General features: G+C 37.1%; 1 protein-coding gene across 8 annotated transcripts in view; it reads left to right on the forward strand.

Annotated features, from left to right (window-relative positions):
* RC3H1 (ring finger and CCCH-type domains 1) overlaps nt 1-22,658 on the forward strand; it is a 66,496-nt gene that overhangs the window by 24,559 nt on the left and 19,279 nt on the right. For 7 of the 8 annotated variants that reach the window (XR_004973384.1, XM_036344369.1, XM_036344372.1 and 4 more), the window contains 7 exons: nt 1,557-1,689; nt 5,836-5,954; nt 7,847-7,959; nt 11,434-11,715; nt 12,024-12,220; nt 14,767-15,134; nt 15,759-15,926. Coding sequence is in view for 7 of the 8 variants with exons in the window: in XM_036344369.1 (XP_036200262.1) it covers nt 1,557-1,689; nt 5,836-5,954; nt 7,847-7,959; nt 11,434-11,715; nt 12,024-12,220; nt 14,767-15,134; nt 15,759-15,926 (1,380 nt within the window). In the remaining variant the exon portion in view is untranslated. The remainder of the gene's footprint in view (nt 1-1,556; nt 1,690-5,835; nt 5,955-7,846; nt 7,960-11,433; nt 11,716-12,023; nt 12,221-14,766; nt 15,135-15,758; nt 15,927-22,658) is intronic. The other variant, XM_036344371.1, reaches the window with a different exon arrangement.

Here is a 22,658-nt window from a genome sequence, read left to right on the forward strand (position 1 = left end):
CGCTCTATCCACTGAGCCAAACCGTTTAGGGCTAAGAGCAAATTTTAATTCTCTTAAAACTGGAGCACACTAAAAAAAAACCAACCTGGAGCAGACCATAAATGTGTTGTAATTCAATATGAAATATATGAAAGTGCTATAAAAACACCTTATAAATATACTATGTTCAATAATAGTATTTAATTTAATTTTTACTATTTTACCTTATGTACTTAAAACCATAGAGATGATATACTTAGAGTTACCCAACCATTAACTGAGAGAAATAAGGTCAAGATGTTGCCCAAATATTTAACACTTACTGAGAGCTTACTATGTGCCTGGTGGTTTAAACAGTTCATTTAGTCTTCTCAACAGCCATCTATCATCCCTTTTATACAGAGATAAAGAGGTTAAATATATTTCTCCAGTGACAGATCTGGATTTGAACTAGGGTATTCTGACTCTAGAATCCATGTTCTTAATCACTAAGCCTCTTTCTGGGCTACTCTGCTTTTCTCTGTCTCTTTCTCTCTCTCTCTCTCTCTCTCTCTCTCTCTCTCTCTCCCCCCCTCTCCCTCTCCCTCTCCCTCTCCCTCTCCCTCTCCCTCTCTCTCCTACTCCCCAAAATAGAATTCTTTGAATGAGTAGAAGATTGATGTTAAAGGAGAATTGGGAAATGTGTTTTATAACTACTTGGTGCAAAATTTTCAATATGATATATATTACTTGTTCTGTCCTATAAATCTTCCCTAGATACCTTTTTTTGTTGTTTATCCTCACATGAGGATATTTTCCTATTGATTTTTAGAGAGCGTGGGAGGGAGGGAGGAGGGGGAGAGAGAGGAAGAGAGAAACTTTGATGTGAGAGAGACACATTGATTGGTTGCCTCCTGCATGTGCCCCAGCTAGGGCTAGGGATCAAGCCTGCAGCCAAGGTGCATGCCCTTGACCAGAATCAAACCCGCAAATCTTCAGTTCGCAGGCCAATGCTATATCCACTGAACCAAGCTGGCTAGGGCCCCTAGATACCTTTAGCCAAACTTTACCTGCAACTTTTAGGTCTGAAATTATGCGACTAACTGATTATAACATATTGAAACTTTCGTAATGATAGTTTTTGTTATTGTTAATCCTCACCTGAGGATATTTTTCCCCCATTGATTTTTAGAGAGAGTCTGTAAAGATTATAGCCTGTGTCATGATCTTTGGTCTATAACAAAACTTGAACTCAAACTGAGATTAAGTTCAGTTTCATTGTTCTGTCCTTTGTATAGCATTATTTCTAGACTATCTTTCCAGATTTCAGTTATTTGGAAGGACCCCAAGGGTCAGTCAAACTGTAAGAACATAAAAGAGTACTTCCAAACTGAGAATTGAGAGAGGTCTCACATGTAAGGAATGTGATAGCAGAGGGAAGTAAGGGCACAATACATACCTGGCCAAAGCTCGGGATGTGGGGAAGGATAAAATTAAATTTAATAAATTGCAAAAATGATTGTGATATTGTAAATAATCCCCCCCCCCCCCAAAGGATTATCTGGCCTTTGGAGAGTTAATATTTTTCTTTTTTTAAGTTGCAGACTCCAGCCTCTTTTGCACAAAGTGTCCAGGAACTAACAATTGCTCTCCAGCGGACTGGAGATCCAGCAAATTTGAACCGACTAAGACCCCATTTGGAGCTATTAGCAAACATTGACCCTAGTCCAGGTAAACCCAAGGGATGTTAATGGACTGTCCTGTGTGCCTCAGTGCTGCTCAATGGTTCTTTTAATTATTTTTTGTTACCATTCCCAGAATGGGCTATTCCAGATTTTTTTACAGTATTTAAGTTCTGCTCCCATTCTTGTCTGTCTCTTTGTATTATTTCAACTAATTTTTATTTAATACTTTTTACTATGCTGTTCATTTCACCAGCAAAGGATTCTCTCTGGAATCCTTTGTTTCTTTTTTCTCTCATTGTCAAGTTGTGATGTATTTTACCATTCTCATCTTTTTTGACTAAAGTTTTCTCATTTTTTCTAAATCATATGTCATTAATTGTGGTTTTTTTGGTCCCATGTTTTCCCTCTCTGTATCTCATTCCATCAAATATCTCTCTTATTTTCACCCCTTTTCCTGTTCTTTCTTGACCTGAAAATCACCCTAATTTTTCACCTAATACTTCATCTGAGATATTTTAGCTTGTATTCTATTGTTGTCCTTGTGTTTATTCCCACTACTGATATAAAACCCTCTTAACGTTCACTAGTAACCTCCCAGTTTCTTATTCCAAAGGCTTCTTCTTAGTCCTTAAATTACTTGATTTGTCTTCAGCATTTGATAATGTTGACTACTTCCTTGATATAGAAACTCTTATAATAGCTTATATCTGTAGTCTTTTGGTTTTCTTCTGACCTAAATGCTAGTTCTCTCTTATTTTTACCATTCTTTCCTCTCCTGCCCATTAAGGTATTGGCTGGTTGTATTCTTGGAATTTTGTTTTCTCTGCACTCTGTTGATGGTGGTCATTCATTCCCAGCATCAGGTATTATCTCTTTATAGATAATAGACTCCCAAATATCTCTATCACTGTTTTCTCTTCATTACTCCAGACCCATTTTCTGAGATTCACCATTATCTCCTCATTTCTTTTTCACTCATTACCCACTCTTCCTCCTGTCTTCCCATTCTCTGTAAATGACTTCATTCTTGAGGTATGTGAGCTTAAAACTTGAGTCTTTTGTGTTACTTCATATCTTTTCCTTTCACTTGCTCTACATACCATTCCAGACAAGAGGATCTATCTGTTCTTCTTTCACAATATCCCTTTATCTTATACCCATTAATATTAATATGTCTTAGTGAGGCCTCCCTCAATCCTTTTCCTGAGATTGAATGCCTTCCATTCCACTTACTACTACAAAATAAATCACATCTCTCCTTTCTACATTCATAAACTTTCAGTGATAGCCTATTGAATGAGGTTTCAAAATCCTGACTGTGGCATTCAGAGCTCTCTAATTTTTATCAATCTACCTTTGTAGATTTACTACCAAAACTGCTTAATCAAACCAGATCAGACCTATTCCTAGAACACAGAGATCCACTACACACACTGATCATTCTGAGCAATGAAAAGAGCACTTTCACAAGCTCACCACTCCATCAACCCCCAGCCTATCTACCTGCATCTGTGTCAGTAGAGTCTGTGCTCCTCATGTGAGAGTGGATAAACTGTACTTGCATCTAAGGCCACCCTCTCTCCTCCTGTACTAATATCATCTTGTCAAGGCTGTCCTTCCAGACAGACTTGTTTCTATCACCAGTTTTTCTTCTCTCCTGGAGTATTTCTATCAGCATACAAATATACTATTATTGCTCTGATTGTAACACACTTTTGACACCATTTGCTATCCACCTTCCACTCATTTCTCTATTTCTCTCCTTTTTATAGCACTCCCTTGAGCTCACTGTAGCCAGGCATTTATCTCTACCACTTAATTCAGTGTGCTTTTGTCACGGTTACAAGTGACTTCCACATAGCTGACATCAGCTCTTGATACTCATTGTATTTGAACTATTAGCAGCATTTAACGTTGTTTACTTCACTTTATGCAACACTTTTTTCACTTGAATTCAGGCCACCACTCTCCTAGTTTCCTTCTTTCTTTATAGGATCCTCCTTCTCAGCCTCCGTTGCTGGTTTCTCCTCCTCTCCATAGCTTCTAACCACCCACCCACCCCCCCCTCTAATTTTTAGAGTGCTTCTAGAGTTTAATCTTTGTGTCTCTTTTGGTTTTTATTTATACCTATTCCCTAGAATGTGCTTGAAATATTATTTAAAGTCTCATGACTTTAAATATTATATATATATATATCATGAATTTACTATATTTCACCAGTTCTGAAGCCTACAGTTGTTTTTTTACAGATCTTAGCATTTCTGAATTGGGATGCATTTGAACAAGCTGTGACATGTGATAACTTAATTAGCAGTCTTTTTTAATTATGGGGTCACATAAAATACTGGTTTGTGTATGTTATAATTGATGGTATTTTAGGATCTGTGAAACATAATATCTCCAGCCCACACCTTCTTCCAGAATTCTTTTGTATATTCACCTGCCTGCTCAACATTCAACATTCCAACCTCTCTGACTATCAGGAATTTCGAACTTAATCAGTTGAAAAGTGAGTTCCAAGCCTCCACCCCACCCCCATTCCAGTTAGTGGCAATTCTGGTCTTCCATTTCCTCAGTCTAAAGACCTTGGTGATATCATCTTCAACTTATCTTTCCTTCATAAGGTATATCTGCTCCATCAGCATATCCTGTAAAATCCATTCAGAATCTACCTACTTATCACTTTCCCTTCTACCACCCTTATCTCTCTTCATGGACTATAGAATAGCCTCCTGTTGTCTGTCTGGTTTGAGCATAGGCGCCAGAGTGATTCTGTTACCCCTCTGTTCAAAATTCTTCAGGATCTTCGTCAATCAATAAAAGCCAAAATCTTTTCCATGACTTACCAGGCCTCCCAAGATCTGGTCTTCCTTTACCTTTCTCTTCCTCTCTCCAACTTAACTTCTTTCTGGTTTCAGCTCCACATACAGGCCAGGCGTACTCTCACAGCGGCTTTGGATTGCCTCTTTCCCTAGAATATTTTTCTCCTAGTATATCAACCTTTCTTTCATGTCTTTGGTTAAATGTAACCTTCTCAAGGACGCCTTCTCAGGCTACCCTGTCTGAAACTTTACACATACCTGTACCGGTCTCACTCCCCTCCTTTACTTATTTAATTCATTATTATCAAAATACTTTGTATTTTGGTTATTCATCTCATCTATTGTCTGGCTCCTCTCCTTGAATACAACAGGGATTTTTGTTTTGGTTGCTACTACTTCCCCAGCAATGAGAACACTCCCGGGAATTAGAAGTTAAAAAAAAAAAAATACTTTTTTGTGTGACTATTCTCTTTACGTTCTCTGTATCTTCATCCTTTTGTTGTTGTTAAAATTCCCTGTCTCCTTCAAAGCCTATTTTAGATGCCATCACCTAAATCTTTCAGAATGTCTCCCAACAGAAGTCATATCTGCATCTGTGTTCTCATTTTGTATTCCTTTTAAAGAATATTTCGTATTAAACCCTGTGGTTAATTTTTCCTTTATAAAATCTCAATGCTGGCCCTGGACAAATAACTTACTAAATGAAGAGGATGTATAGTAGCTTTATATATTAGCTCTTCTGTGAAACTTTAAAAATATTCTGTTTACCAATACTTCATTTATACAGAATTTCAAAATAGTCATTACAAATTAGTTGCCTGCAGACAATCCACAGTTAAGCTTTGTTTGGTACACACAGTGATGGCCTGAAAATATTGTAAATTTTTTAGATACCAACACATAAAAACTGGGTAACTTTACATGAAAAATCTCAAATTTCACCTTTCCCTGGGAAACTGTGTGGTGTATCTGGCAGGGCCAGCCTTGCATTTTCACATAATAACCATCAGCTAAGGTTTAATAGTAACCATGGCCTTAGATGTGAAACATATTCTACATTTCAACACAGTTCCTGTCTTTATCTGTTGTCATTTCCAAAATTAAGCATCTGTTGACAGTTGCCATTTATTGTCTGGCCTACTTAATTCCCTTATATTACCTTCCTTGTCCTTATAGCTATTTTAGTTTACAGCTCCAGATTTAGAAGGATATATCTGTTTCTTTAAAATGATGTTTAAGAGAACAAGCTATTATTACCTGAAGCTTAAGTTGATTTCACTGAAGAACTGACACATCTCCTTTATTAATTTAATACTGAGCAAAGCATGGGATAACATTGTTTAAAAAAATTATTTTTATTTGTTGTGTAGATGCTCCTCCTCCTACTTGGGAACAGCTAGAAAATGGACTGGTTGCTGTGCGTACAGTGGTACATGGGCTGGTTGATTACATCCAGAACCACAGCAAGAAAGGAGCAGATCAACAGCAGGTAAGAGACACAGCCAGTGAGGTAGCATGAGCAGTTTAAAGCTCTGACTATAGAAACAATACAGTAAGCTAGTGTGGTTAGCAGCCAGTTTCCTGGATTAGCCTAGCAATTTTATGTGACAACATTGAATGAAATAATGTACTGGACTCACTGTTCACATTGGATATAGCAGCATTTGATTCTGTGCCAAAGTTTATTCAATTTAAATTAAATTATTCTCTTTGGTTACTATTACATCTCTGTCGGACCACAGGTATCACTTTTTAGTGCTAATGCTACATCTCTCCAGTACTCTTCACACATTTGTACATGCTTTTTCTATATTAGTATTTTAACATTTTTCATTCATAATATCCGTTATGCCATTGGGCCAAATTTTCCTCAAATATTTTAAAATGAAATTTATGGCACTAAAATATAATAGATCATGTGGCTAGAGTTTTTCATTTTATTCCCCAAAATTTTATTTTGTTCTTAAGTTTTATGTTAGGTTCGCTAGATCTTTTATTTTTCAATAGTAAACTTGAGAAATTAAAACTTTGTTTTTAATTCATCTGGCTCAGGTAAATATTAACAATAATGATTTACTATTCTTATTGTCTTTGGGAGATAAGAAATATTAAAACTGTCCCAAGTAGAATAATATGGATATATTTATCCTAATCAATTTAAGAACAGATCAGAACATTGTTTTGATTCAGAAATAAAAGAAATTAAAACCTATTTTAACTCCCTATTCCATTAGACATGAAGAATGTCACAAAAATAGTAAGAATAACCTTGAAATTCTGCCAGTAGGTGATAAAATACATTAAATATCATTTCACTTAGTAATGTGTTTGATATTAACTCCCAAATTCGTTGTCCTGCCTTATCACTGAGTTGTAAATAATGTTTCCTTTGTACCTTTGGAGCTATGTAAAGTCTTTGATATAATCCAGTGATGGCGAACCTATGACACGCATGTCAGAGGTGACACACAAACTCACTTTTTTGGTTGATTTTTCTTTGTTAAATGGCATTTAAATATATAAAATAAATATCAAAAATATAAATCTTTGTTTTACTATGGTTGCAAATATCAAAAAATTTCTATATGTGACACGGCACCAGAGTTAAGTTAGGGTTTTTCAAAATGCTGACACGCCGAGCTCTAAAGGTTCGCCATCACTGAATAGTCTATATGTTAAGAATAGGTTACAGGCCAAACCGGTTTGGCTCAGTGGATAGAGCGTCGGCCTGCGGACTCAAGGGTCCCAGGTTCGGTTCCGGTCAAGGGCATGTACCTCGGTTGTGGGCACATCCCCAGTGGGGGGTGTGCAGGAGGCGGCTGGTCGATGTTTCTCTCTCATCGATGTTTCTAACTCTCTATCCCTCTCCCTTCCTCTCTGTAGAAAATCAATAAAATATATTTAAAAAAAAAAAAAAAAAGAATAGGTTACAGAATATTTTTCAGTTATAGGGCCTATTGTAAATTTTGTGTTATGTTATAAATAAACATAATTTTAAGTATACTATCCTACACATTGTTCAAAAGAAATATTAGAACACAGTTTAAACATTTGAAAGTCCTAAACTCCAATGGTTTATGTCTTTTATTACAAAACCTAGAAAGAAGATCATAGAGCCCCCTTGAGGCTTAATCAAGAATTTATGAGATGGTGCATGTTTGAGAACATATCAGAAAATTTGGATGCATTCTTTTTAATTAATTTATTTTGGGGGGGACGCTGAGACTTCAGACAGGATGACTTCCCAGCACTTTTGCTCTCGGTAGTCTAGCTAAGTGTGTGCATCAATCTGAATTGTTTATCTAGATTACCAAGATCCTAAAATGGCAGTGAAAATTTTCCATTTGTTTCTAATGTCTAATGTTTCAATTTTGGTCTTAGCCTCCACAGCATAGCAAATATAAAACATACATGTGTCGAGATATGAAGCAGAGAGGAGGATGCCCTCGTGGGGCCAGCTGTACATTTGCACACTCCCAGGAGGAACTGGAAAAGTAAGTGAGAAAGGCATTAAACTCAGCTTTCTAGTAGATAAGGTTGAATTATTAAGTAGAATAACTTTCTGCCATTGAGAAATACAAGGAGAGTAGGTGCATTCTCTTTAATGAACAGGAAATGTTTAGAAAGTAATGCAGAATTTTAAAAAAGAAAATGAATCAGTTTTTTCAGCTTTCATTATATTGTGCCTAAAAATAGGAAACTATTTTATGGTTAGCCAAACCTAGAAGTGAGTCATTGTAACTATCAAAAAAAATGAAAGTTCTAAGAATTTTCATCAGTTTTAACTGACTTTAACTAATTGAATAGTGCATTACCAATGGAAAAATTGGCCCTTTGTTCTATTAAAGGAGTTATTTTATTTCCAGGTTCAATATCACAGGTTTAATTTAAATTTCAAGGACCAAATAATTCCAATGATATTAAATTTTCCAGCACATAATAGAAAGAAAAACCTTTTAATCTTTTTTATAAAACCAGTAATACTAACTTTGATAAACACAGCACAATTAAACTACAAATTTATCTTGTATATTAATATTTCTTAAATTTCAAATACTAAAATTAGAATTCAATAATGCATTAAAATAGATGCCATGGCTAACGACAAAGGTAGCACAATATTAGTTACTAAGGTTAGAAAAGAAATACCTTGTGGTCATATCCAAAGATTCCAAAAGGCATTTGAATAAAACCCAGTGTCCATAATAGATCAAAATTCCTTATCAATACAATAATAACATATATAAAAGCCAGCATGATAGTATCATACTTAATTAGTATAATTAATTATAACTAATTAGATGCAGTCTCATTTAAATTAAGAGTAAAGCAAAATTTTCTACTAGCAAAACTTTTATTTAATGTCCTGGAAGTAGTAACAAATGTATGTAGGAGTAAAACAGGCCTAAAATGATTACATGGAGCAATTCAAGAAAACTACTGGAAGCTAAAGAAATGAGTTTAGTGAGGTGGCAAATCAGAAAAATTTTTAAATGACTTGCTGTCATATAAATCAGTAAAGTGAAATTAATGATTCCTTTTGCATTAACAACAACAAAAAGACAAATACCAAGTAATAAAGTAATAAGAAATATTCAGTATCTATATTAATTGAATTAGTAGACTAGCTAGGAACATAAAGGAAGAAATGATAAATGAAGAATACTATATTTTTAGGTAAGACTGGGCATTATAAAGGTTTTGTTGTATTTTAAACAGTAATTGTATTTTAAACAGTAATATGCAAATAGCCATGAAAATTCTGAAAAAAGGAACTAAACTAGTAACTATTCGCCAGTATTATGAGCTAAAATGAATATAAATGCTATGGTGTAAGCATAGAAATAGATAGATCAATGAACTATAATATAAAATCTAGAAGGAGTTCCAGATACATGGGCATACGTGCCAAAGGAGGCATTTTATGTCAGTAATAAAAAAGATGATGAAATAACTACTATCCTTTTGGAAAAATAGTTGCAGCTGGTTCTTATCTTTATACCAAAATGAATTATAAATGTATCCGAGATTTAAATATTTAAGAAGGAAACCATAGAGTATTTAGAGATTTTTGTTGTTGTTACATAATTTTATAGTAGGAAAGGATTTTTGAAACATGACAACCCAGCACCCATAAAGAAGATTTATAAATTTGATTATATAAAAATTAAAAACTAAGATATGTCCTAAACACCACAATTGAAAGAAAAAAGATTAGTGGGGAAATGATATACAAGGGCTGATAATCCCTAATCTAGAATGAGCTCCTATAAATGTGTAAGAATGAAGAACCAGTGGAAAGATGGAATATGAAGATAAATGAGCAAAGTGGAAGAATACTCATTGCCAATAAACTTGTAAAACTCTGTTCAACTTCACTAATTGCTAAAGAATGCAAATATAAACAAAACTTGGAATTTTTGAACTATCAGTTAACAAAGACTGATACTACCCAGTGTTTGATGACTGAAAAAAGACATTATCAGTAGGCGTGATAATAGTTTTGGAGCATTAAAACAGTTTCTAATGTGCATACACGAGACTTAGCAAGTCTGCTTCCAGTTACTCACACAAGGGTGCAAATACATGTATATAATTATTCATTACTACATTGTTTTAACAGCAAAAATAAGTTAGGAATAACTTAAAATGTACTGACTTAAAGGAATAGCCAGGATTGTGAAGTAGAGAAAAAAATTACTAAGCAGTCATATATGACCCTATTTCTGTAAACAGTAATCTTATGAACATACGAATATTAAGACAGGATATGGAGGAAAAATCTGTATGATTATATACCAAACTGTTATCAGTGGTTACCCCTGATGGGTAGATTTTTTTCCCCCTAGAAATTTGTCAGATATGGGAAACATTTGAAAAAATAGCATTACTGTGTTGGGGGCTTGTGTTTGCACTTTTTTTAAATGCACTAGATAGTTGTGAATAGATTTGCTTTCATTGTTGATGAACAAGGATACTGGAGTTTGATGACTTAATTTTTATCCTGTGGTTAGATTTAGAATCTACAAGCCTTTTATACTACAGTGTCTGTTTTAAATTTAGGCATTATTCTACATGATTTCCATTAACCCCATTTTGAAATAATTTCAGTTTTACATAGGCACACTTATAATCAGCATCAGATCTGATACAAATTACAATTCTTGATTATTTAAATATTTTAATGAAATAAATAGTAAATTTTTCTCAGTGCACACTGGCCTTTTGTTTTATTCTTCATTTATAATATAGGTTCACTGTATCCCAAGGCATTTGAGGAGCACCTAAGATAAAATTATTCAGAACACTATCCTTTAAGGCTTTTTCTACCCTCTCCTTCAAAAATTTTAGAAGTAGAAATTTCAATGAAAATAACATAGTTATATTAATACAAATATTAATTAGCATAATTTTCTTAAAATTATTTTTATTGATTTCAGAGAGGAAGGGAGAGGGAGAGAAAGATAGAAACATCAATGATGAGAGATAATCATTGATTGACTGCCTCCTCCACACCCCCCTACTGGGGATCAAGCCCGAAACCCGGGCATGTGCCCTGACTGTGAATCAAGCCATGAACTCCTAGTTCATAGGTTGACACTCAACCACTGACTCACACTAGCTGGGCTTAATTAGCATGATTTGTAATGTTACAAATATTATGAGGAATTTTATATTTAATCAGTATGTCTTGCTTGAGATTTTATATAGGCCTATAATTTTATTTCTTTGTATTGTCTTTATCTGGTTTTGGAATTAGGATAATATTGGCCTCATAAAATGAGCTTGGATATAGCCACACAAGCACATTCTCAAATTTATAGCTAAAGCCAATGTTTGAAGAGAATTTCTAGAAAACAGTGTGTTTGGAATCTTTTAACTTTTGTATCTGTTTCTTAAATGAATTTGTGTTCTTGGTTTTGCTTTTGTAATTTTGAATTTGGTGTGTGCCTTTGCTCTTTACATAGATTTCGTAAAATGAACAAACGCCTGGGTCCCAGAAGACCCTTGAGTGCCTCTATGGGTCAGCTTAATGAGGTGGGCCTGCCTTCAGCAGCTATCCTTCCTGACGAAGGTGCGGTCGATCTGCCGAGCAGAAAACCCCCTTCTCTGCCCAATGGGATTGTGTCAGCAGGGAACACAGTAACTCAGCTGATTCCACGAGGAACAGACCCCAACTACGATTCTACTCTGAAACCAGGAAAGATGGATCATCTGAGCAACAGTGCCCCTGGATCCCCTCCTGACCTGTACGTCATTTTCCTAACTTTTATTTTAAAATTTCTTCTTTATAAATACAAAGTAGAGGAAAGGAAGAATAATCAGTTTTTTAGACTAAATTTTTGGCCATTTTGTTGTTGTTTTTTTATTTCTATTTCTTCTGTTACTTGATTTTTAAGAAAGCATAAGTGAAATAAGATCACATTTTATACATTTTATAGAAAGTATAACTATCAGAAGAAAATAGTTTCCCAAATTGTGGCAGTTTTTTTTATATTTAATAATTTATGTACATTTCGAGACCTTAAACTTGACTTGCAGAATTTTATTCCCATAGGCTAGAATCTGTCCCCAAGAGTATTCCACATCCTGTACCTCCAAGGGGGCCATCAGACCTGCCTCCCATGCCTGTCACTAAACCAATGCAGATGGTACCGCGGGGTTCGCAGTTATATCCCGCCCAGCAGGCAGACGTGTATTATCAGGATCCTCGAGGAGCCGCGCCACCATTTGAACCAGCACCTTATCAGCAGGGTAATGATCTTTCCTTTATTGCGCTCACTTTTCTTAGGATTTGTGGGAACGATTCCAGGTAAGAATGATTATATTTGCAGTAGCCTCCTTAAGATAAGTGTATTTCTTAATACTTTGGGGAAAACAGATTTTATCAGTTAAATAGTATAAATTAAGTGAAGTAACAAAGCTATAAAAGAAAATTGCCTTAACTACTAAAAGCAGTTGTATGTTAAATATGTTCATATACAGGGGTTGGAAAAAGTAGGTTTACAGTTGTTATACAAATAAATAATACAATGATTAATAAATAATAATATAAGAATAAAGTGTTTTATATACTCACAACTGTATACCTACTTTTGCCCACCCCTATATTTATGGAAATAACTAGTCACCCAAGTAAACAATGGAAATTTGCTAAGGCAGTATATATTATCCTGACCAAAATTTTCTTCAAACATGAAAAAATTTATTATTACAGTGTGTATAAATTAAATACAGTATATTTTTCTTCCTTTCAGTTATCTATTTTTCTGGGTCCTGTAGTGTATATGAAAAAGGCAGCATACATGCACTAGCCGGTTTGGCTCAGTGGATAGAGCGTTGGCCTGTGGACTGAAGGGTTCCAGTTTCGATTCCCATCAAGGGCACATGCCTGGGCTGCAGGCTGGGTCCCTGCTCGGGGGCGTGCAGGAAGCAGCCATCAATGATTCTCTCTCTTCGTTGATGTTTCTATCTCACTCTCCCTCTCCCTTCCTTTCTGAAATCAGTAAAAATACAAAAAATTAAAAAATAGAAAACTGTGCCCGGCTGGTGTAGCCCAGTGGTTGAGTGACAACCCATGAACCAGGAAGTCATCGGTTCAATTTCAGGTCTCAGACTCGATCCCACGAACGTTTATGTTTCCCAGTAAATATAATAGTTATGTTTACACTATACTATAGTCTATTAATGTGTGCAATAGCATTATGTCTAAAAATATGCATACCTTAATTTAAAAATACTTTATTGGTAAAATGCTGCCCCTGTCATCTGGGCCTGTTGGAAAAATGGCACCGATAGACTTGCTCCTCTCAGGGTTGCCATAAACCTCCTATTTGTAAATAGTATAGTGCTGTTATTTTTTTAACAGCTTATTCTGTGTGTGTGTGTGTGTGTGTGTTTTTAATTTAAATTTTTTAATAGTGCTGTTATTTTTTTAAAATCTTTTTTTAAAAAATATATTCTGGCCCTAACCGGTTTGGCTCAGTGGATAGAGCGTCGGCCTGCGGACTGAAGGGTCCCAGGTTTGAGTCCCATCAAGGGCATGTACTGTGGTTGCGGGCACATCCCCAAAGGGGGGTGTGCAGGAGGCAGCTGATCGATGTTTCTCTCTCATCGATGTTTCTGACTCTCTGTCCCTCTCCCTTCCTCTCTGTAGAAAATCAATAAAATATATTTAAAAAAAAATATATATATATATATATATATTCTGTTGATTCCTTATAGAGAGGAAGGAAGAGGGACAGAGAGCTAGAAACATCAATGAGAGAGAAACACCAATCAGCTGCCTCCAGCACCCACCCCCACCCCCACCCCCCACTGGGGATGTGCCCACAACCAAGGCACATGCCCCCGACCGGAATCAAACCCGGGACCCTTCAGTCTGCAGGCCAACGCTCTATCCACTGAGCCAAACCAGTCAGGGCTAGTGCTGTTATTTTTAAACAGGGATAGATTAAAGGTGTTTTCCATTGCCTTTTCCCAAGGCTGTCTCCATTGTGAGTCAGAATTGACTTCTCTGCTTTTGAAAGGATAGCTTTAAATTGATACAGCATTATTAATATATATGAAAATATGATAAAAATTGGTTTGTATCTTTCTTTTGACCATCCATTGTCGGAAAAACCCAACTACTTTTGTTGCAGTGACCTTAAATACAGTGTACCAGTTAGGGTTCAATAGTTAGCAGAAAGAGGTTCAGTGCATGAAGTTAGGTGTTTATAAAATAAATGGAAAGTTCTGGAAAAGCAGGTTTAAGCTAGGCCTGCAGGAATAAGTCCCAGAACTAGCTGCTGAAAGAACCTGTTTTAGTGAAGAAGCAATGAAAATTGGAAACTTATATCCTTAACTGCTAGCTCCAGAATCACATCACTTGAGGCAAAAGTCTGGAAATTGGGAAGCTGCTAGGTTTGCACCAGATCTCCTTCCAGGTAACACAGTGGCACATTCAGAACTCATGCAAATGAGTGATTTGTGCAACCTGAGCTTCAGGGAAATGTAGTCTTTTGCTTTCCAATGTTTGCATTGTGTTAAGGCACATCTGAAAGACAGTCAAACAGTTAAGAGAGCCAATCTATTGTAGATTCTAAATTAGTTTTTTTCAGGTCAATTTAATTGTCACTTTTAAGGACAATTTTTACATGTTATTTTTCATAAAGTTAATCTGAGTACATAGCAGAGGGAAAATATCTAAAGAAATGAGTTGTTAATTATTTAGTGTTGAAATATTTTAATGGACAAAGACTTAGATAGAAAGTTAGTTTAGCTCATTGTTGCTCTGGTTGCTTTTCTGTAATGTACAGGTGTGTACTACACTGCGCCACCGTGTGTGTCCCGCTTTGTCCGACCGCCACCATCTGCTCCTGAGCCTGGTCCTCCCTACTTGGATCATTACCCACCCTACCTCCAAGATCGTGTTGTAAACTCTCAATATGGCACACAGCCACAACAGTACCCACCTATGTACCCACCACACTATGATGGCCGTCGAGTATACCCTGCTCAATCTTATCCAAGAGAGGAGATTTTCCGAGAAAGTCCTATACCCATTGAGATTCCACCTGCAGCAGTACCATCCTATATACCAGAATCCAGAGAAAGATACCAACAGGTGGAGGGTTACTATCCAGTGGCTCCTCATCCAACTCAGATCAGACCTTCGTACATCAGAGTATGCTGTGTTTTTTTCTTATTACATAGATTTAATTTACTTATTTTAAAAGTGGTTCTCAACCTTCCTAATGCCGCAACCCTTTAATACAGTTCCTCATGTTGTAGTGACCCCCAACCATAAAATTATTTTCATTGCTACTTCATAACTGTAATTTTGCTACTGTTATGAATCATAATGTAAATATCCAATATGCAGGATGTATTTTCATTGTTCGCGACCCACAGGTTGAGAACCGCTGGTGGAACATCTGTTTTAAAAAATAAAATTAAGCATGCCCTTATTTTTCATCTTGTCATAATTTGGGTAGGTTTTTGTTTTAAATTAAACGATTAAAGGGGAAAAAATTCCCACCCCACTCTCACTAATAACCCTTCTTAGTTTCTGAACTTTAGATGGTTTTATTAGCAATTCTAGATCTATTTGGAAATTATGGCCTCTGACCAAAAAGAGAAACTTAAATTTAGCTCTTTGGGAAATCCTGAGAATTTGGGGGGGGCGGGGGGGATTTGTTTTGCTTTGTTTTAGATGTTGGTATTTCCAAATGTTAAATAAGCTTATTTAAAATAATGTGCTAAATAAGTTAGTGTGTTCTGAAGTTCTTTTCAATTTTTGCATTTTCAGGAGCCTCCTTATAGCCGGCTTCCTCCTCCTCCCCAGCCCCACCCTAGTCTAGATGAGCTACATCGAAGACGAAAGGAAATAATGGCCCAACTAGAGGAAAGGAAGGTTATCTCTCCACCTCCTTTTGCACCTTCACCAACATTGCCACCTACCTTCCATCAAGAGGAAGTAAGCACATCATTTTTAGTCTCGGTTATCCATTTTTCCTTTATCAGTCGTTTGACATGTCCTGCCTAAGTAGTCTGCTTATTATTCTCAATGTTATGAAAACATTTTCCCATGTTTTCTTTTAAAAGATTTACCTTTTTATTTCCCATTTAGATCTACAGCCTGTCTAGAATTGATTTTTGTATCCTAGTGTTTTAAGAGTCAAGATCCATTTTTTCCCCCAGAGGATATCTTATTGACCCAGCACCATTTAATAAAAAGACCATTCTTTTCCCAGGGCCCTGTAGTCACCTTTATCATGGTCAGGAGACTAGATATGTTTCTGGACTCATATTCTGTTTAATTGATATATTTCTGTGTACTTAGACCAACACCACATTATCTCAGTGTAGTTTTATAATACGTCTTATTAATTGGTGATGTTTGTTTGTCAGTTTTGTTCTTCAAGGTTACCTTTGCTGTTCTTGGTCCTTGGACTTGCCAGGCACCTTTTGGAATCAGCATATTGTTGTCCACAAAAATATCTGCTGCGATTTTTATTATGATTACATTGACTCTCTGGATCTGCACTGTCCAATATGTAACCACTAGTCACATGTGACTACTGAGTGCAAAAAATGTGGCTAGTCCAAATTCACATGTGCTATAAGCATAAAATGTACACTGATCTGAAGATTTAGTACCCCCAAGAGCAAGATATTCATTAATATATATCTATTAATTACATGTTAAAATGATAATACTTTGGATATACTAGTATTAGTTTTACAAATACATATTATTAAAATTAATTTTAACAATTTTTTATTTTTTTAATGTGGCTGTTAGAAATTTTTAAATTACATGTGTGAGTCTCATATTTTCATTAGACAGTATTGCTTTAGATCCATTTGGGGAGAAGTGACATCTTTTCACTATTGAGTCACCAAGAGCATGGTCTTGCCTCCACTTACTTGGGTCTTCTTTAATTTCTCTCAGTAATATAATTTTCAGTCTTGCACATCTTTCATTAAACTTCTAGCTAATTGATTTTTAAGCTATTTTAAATGGGATCCTGTTGAAATTTTATTTTCTCTTTATTATTAATGTAGAGAAAAAATATTTTTGTGTATTGGCCCTCATATTCAGCAGCCTTGCTAAATTTCCTTATTAATTTTCATATTTGTTGGTGGATTTTGTGGGTTTTCTTGTACAGTCATATCCTCAGTGAATAATGACCATTTTTCTTTTCAATCCTTGTGTCTCATTTTTTTCTTACCTTGTGATAGCTAGTCCTCCAGAATGGTTTTGAATAAAAGGAATGATAGCATGTATTCTTGACTTATTTGCAATCGTTCAGTGAATGGAGCTTTTCATAATTCATTATTATATTTACTTTTTTGTAGATTACCAAATTAATGAAATTCCCCTCTTCTTAGTTTATACTATTTGTATAAATGAGATATGCCAAATATTTATTTAAATAACTGCCCTAGCTGGTTTGGCTCAGTGAATAGAGTGCCGGCGTGTGGACTGAAGGGTCCTGGGTTCGATTCTGGTCAAGGGCACATGCCTGGTTGTGGTCTCAATCCCCAGTACAGGAGGCAGCTGATCAATGATTCTCTCTCATCATTGATGTTCTATCTCTCCCTTCTATCTGAAATCAATAAAAATATATTAAATAAATAATGAGGAAAGTAGCAGGATGCTAAAGATGATTCAAAGAATAGGAGAGACAGGCTAGTATAGTAATGAATGTTAGAGAAAAAAAAAATGCTTAAATAAGGTTGCTAGAATAAACTGATTAAAAGTGCTACAAAGCAGTAAGCCATACTTTGGGGGGTTATCTTCTTTGTATTTTTACAGGACACTGTTAATAGTCACCTTGAATGAATATTATTTTTTTAATGTCTACAGGGTCTGTAGTGGTGTTCATTTTTCCACTTCTGACATCGCTTAATAATTTTTTCAGTCATGCTAGGGACTTATCAGTTTCATCTTTTCAAAAAACCAGCCTTTGCTTTGTTGATATGTATTCTGGTTTGTTGATTATACATACTGCCTGAGCTTATAGTATGTATATATGGTGGGGTTTTTTTATGTCAAACAGATTTTCTCAGCAGTGTTGCAGTTGATGCTATGTAAGAAAAATGTCTCACATCCTTTATGTGTAGAATTATTATTCTAAACAACATTGCTATCTGACGGATAATAACTGAAAAGTGAAGTACATAAGATCACGTGTAATAAATAAACAGTAACCTTTTGGGTCTGTGAAAGTCTATTAATGTAATTTTACTTGTAAAGTATAAACATTACATGATGGAAAACTGTGTATTAGAGACATCCTAGAACCTTGTTATGCCCTACTGTGTTTTTTTTTTAAGAATTATGGAAAGCAGTATGACACTGTGAAAAGTGAGCTAATTTTGGAATCAAATATCTTTGAGGTTTAGCTGTGTCACCCAGTGTGATCTTTTGTAAGTTCCCTAGCCTCCCTGGACCCTGAGGCTCAGGTTTCTCTATTTGTAAATCAAGCATAATGAAGCCTACTCATAGTGATGCGGTGAAAATTAAATGAGACATAAGTCATGTGGCACATAGCAGGCATTCAGTGAATAATAACTAGTTACTAACATGCAAAACTATATACAGTTGACCCTTGAAAAACATGCCAACCCTGTGAAGTGAAAACTTTTGACTCCCTCAAAACTTTTCTACTGTGTAGTTGTCCCTCAATGAAGGATTGGTTCTAGCACATGCCCCCATATCAATAGCCACAGATGCTCAAGGCCCTTGTATAAACTGGCATAGAACTATGCATACATTTGACCCTCTGCATCTTTGGATACAAAACCTGAGGATACAGGGCCAACCATATGTTTATTGAAAAATAACCGTGTGCAGTGGTTCTCAACCTTCTGGCCCTTTAAATACAGTTACTCATGTTGTGACCCAACCATAAAATTATTTTCGTTGCTACTTCATAACTGTAATGTTGCTACTGTTATGAATCGTAATGTAAATATCTGATATACAGGATGGTCTTAGGCGACCCCTGTGAAAGGGTTGTTCAATGCCAAAGGGGTCTCGACCCACAGGTTGAGAACCGCTGGTGTATAGTGAACCTATGCAGTTTATTTATTTATTTATTTTATTCTTTTTTTTTTTTTTTTAATAAATCTTTATTGTTCAGATTATTACAGTTTTTCCCCTTTTTTCCCCCCATAGCTCCCCTCCACCCAGTTTCCACCCCACCCTCTGCCCTTACCACCCCCCCCTCCCCCCCACTGTCCTCGTCCATAGGTGTACGCTTTTTGTTGCCAGGTCAAAGGTCATACACATGGAAAATATAGCTATTTCCATCTGCGACTTGTCCCTGTGTTCGGAAAGGTCTCTCACGACTTGTTCACGCTCTACTCAGAAAGGGTACGGAGACACGTAACGGCTTTTTAAAATAATGTGTCCTCTTATGTTTAAAATGAGGATTTCGTTACCAAAAGTGAGGAGAAAGCAACACTACAGCTGCTCTCGCCCCTCTCGCCCTTCGGGTGATAGTTGTGCTTGGGGCTGCGCGCTGGTTCGCGGGCCATAGACGAAGCTGTCTGGGCGGCTTGCGCGGTTCCACCGGCTTCCCAGGGGCCGTCTCAGCCTCAAAGGGGCCGTCACAGCCTCGCAGGGGGCACCGCAGCCTCGCATGGGGCGCCGCAGCCTCGCATGGGGCGCCGCATCCCACGTTGGTGGTGGAGGTGTGAGTCAGAAGCTCCTCTCGCTGTCTCTCCTGCTGGAAGTTTCTGAGAGCCGTCTGCAGGTGCTGGACATCATACTTTAACTGGTCAACACGAAGTTTGGCATTCTGTCTTTTGTTGGGAGGCTCCTTGCTGGACAAAATCTCCAGGCGTTCTAGCTGGCTGAATATCTGGTGTGCTTGCTTGGGTTTCGTTTTCTACTAAGTGCACAGACTGCTTGTCTGCCGTCTCCCGGTGTCCCATGTGAGACTGGATCCGGTGGACCTGCTTGCGCGTTTGTTGGTACAGTGGTTCCATGTCACTGGCCCAGCCGGATCCAGCTCCGGCTTCCTCTGAACCTGAGTCTGTTTCTTGAGTGTGTCCCTTATGGGTGCGAGGAGTTGAAATCTGCAGTTTGTTGGGTTAAGCTGCAAAAGCGCAGGTGGTTCCTTTTGTGCCACTGGCACAGCTTGGGCGGGGATATAAATTGAGTAGGGCGGGGTCTCAGGGAATCACCAGGGTGGAGCAAGCAGCAATGGCGTCTCCGCAATTCCTCGCCTCTCCGCGACTTCGTGTCCCCGAGTGCCGGTGAGCAGCTCCGCGAGAGAGCCACCCCCGCTTTCCGACCTACTGCAAGGCCGTCCCGCCTCTCCCCGTAGGGGTCTGGGACCTCAGAATCCCGCCCCAAACAAGCTCAGTGGATTCGAGAGTTTGTAACCCCTTCCAATTGAATAAAACCGCGCGTCCAGTTGCAGCCCGCCTGGCGCACAACTCCATACCTCTGTTCTTGGCACCTCTGCATATCCTACTCAGTCTCAATGCGCTTCTTTCTTTCCTTCCAGTTGTAGAACTTCCACTGGGCCAGCTTTCCCATGGTTCTGAATGATAGCTGTTTGTCTTATAGTTGGTAGTTTCAATGTTGTTGTGGGAGGCAGCACGCACAGGTCTATACTTTACGCCGCCATCTTGGTTCTGAACCTATGCAGTTTAAAACTGTGTTGTTCATGGGTCAACTGTATTTAAATTTCAGTTCTGATTATAAATAACATACATAGAGTTGTGTTAACTTTATACATTGTAAAAATACATAACAAAAATTTCTCCAAAATTCCCATTTTTTATATCGTCAGTTTATTAGATATTTCAACTTTTCTATGGGTGAACTAATAAGTATCATTTAGTAATACATCTTAAGGATTTGTGTGTGTTTTGTATTTTTTTGTTTGTTTTTTGTTTTCATTTAATCAATTACACTGCATGTCTTTCTGTCAGTATATAACCTTTTCTCATTCTTTTTAACAGATGCATAATACATTATGGTCAGGGGAAAAAGCCCTCGTTAGTAGGGCATCTCTCTAAAAAGCTAGTTGTTCTACATAAAGTTTGTAAGTGGAAGAGAAATGATAACAGAGACAGAATTTTAAAAATAGAGGTAGGACAGTGGCTCAGTGGTTGAGCGTTGACTATGAACCAGGAGATCATGGTTCGATTTCCGGTCAGGGCACATCCCCCAGTTGTAGACTCGATCGCCAGTGTGTGGGGAATGCAAGAGGCAGCCAATCAATGATTCTCTCTCTTCATTGATGTTTCTATATCTCCCTCTCCCTTCCTCTCTGAAATTAATAAAAATATATTTTTAAAAATAGAGGTAGGACAAACAAAAAAGGTGTTAACCATAAAAGTAGGAGTTGTGGTTGAAACTGAGTGATACTTGGAAACAGCAGACACTGTGCCACACAGAAGACCAATACTGATAATTCAGAAAACAAGATTGTTTTAGATGGAGGTAGGCATAGAGCCAGTTATGTGTACCAGTGGCCCCTAGGGATCGGTATATATATCTGAAGTGAAAGCAGTATTGAAGTTGTAGTTCTAGCACTGCCCTAGACTGATGGAGCCTTGGTTAGATCATGTGGACTTGAACATATGAGAGAGATAGTGTGCATCAAAGCACTTGGAATACTGCAAAACATTACACAGGTACGAATGTTGTGAATTTAGTAAAAATACATTAGACCTAGAATAGCTATTCTGTCATTATATAATTTCAGATTTCATCTTGAGAAAACAAAATTATGCATCTTATCCTTTTCTTTTTTTTAAATATGTTTTTTATTGATTAAGATATTACATATGTGTCCTTATCCCCATGTTACCCCCTACCCCACCCCCACCCCCCCCGCTCATGCTCTCATCCCCCCGTTGTCCGTGACCATTGGTTAGGCCTATATGCTTGCATATAAGTCCTTTGGTTGATCTTTCCCCCTTACACCCACCCTCCCCTACCTTCCCTCCAAGGCCCGACAGTCCAATCAATGCCTCTCTGTCTCTGGATCAGTCCTTGTTCATCAGTTTATGTTGTTCATTATATTCCACAAATGAGTGAGATCATGTGGTATTTATGCGCTCTCCAGTTCCATCCATGCTGTGGCAAATGGTAAGAGTTCCTTTTTCTTCTTCTTCTTCTTAAAGAATACCTTTCAGCATTTCATATAATGCTGGTTTGGTGGTGATGAACTCCTTTAGCTTTTTCTTATCTGTGAAGCTCTTTATCTGACCTTCTATTCTGAATGATAGCTTTGCTGGATAAAGTATTCTTGGTCGTAGGTTCTTGCTATTCAACACTTTGAATATTTCTTGCCACTCTCTTCTGGCCTTCATGGTTTCTGTTGAGAAATCAGCTGACAGTCGTATGGGTACTCCCTTGTAGGTAACTGACTGTCTTTCTCTTGCTGCTTTTAAGATTCTCTCTTTGTCTTTTGCTCTTGGCATTTTAATTATGATGTGTCTTGGTGTGGTCCTCTTTGGATTCCTTTTGTTTGTAGTTCTCTGCACTTCCTGGACTTGTAAGTCTATTTCTTTCACCAGGTAGGGGAAGTTTTCTGTCATTATTTCTTCAAATAGGTTTTCAAAATCTTGCCCTCTCTCTTCTTCTGGTACCCCTATAATTCTGATGTTGGTACGCTTGAAGTTGTCCCAGAGGCTCCTTACACTATCTTCATATTTTTGGAATCTTTTTTCTTTT

The sequence above is a fragment of the Myotis myotis genome, unplaced genomic scaffold (assembly GCF_014108235.1).
Source record: "Myotis myotis isolate mMyoMyo1 unplaced genomic scaffold, mMyoMyo1.p scaffold_m19_p_18, whole genome shotgun sequence".
In the NCBI taxonomy this organism is placed as follows: domain Eukaryota; kingdom Metazoa; phylum Chordata; class Mammalia; order Chiroptera; family Vespertilionidae; genus Myotis; species Myotis myotis.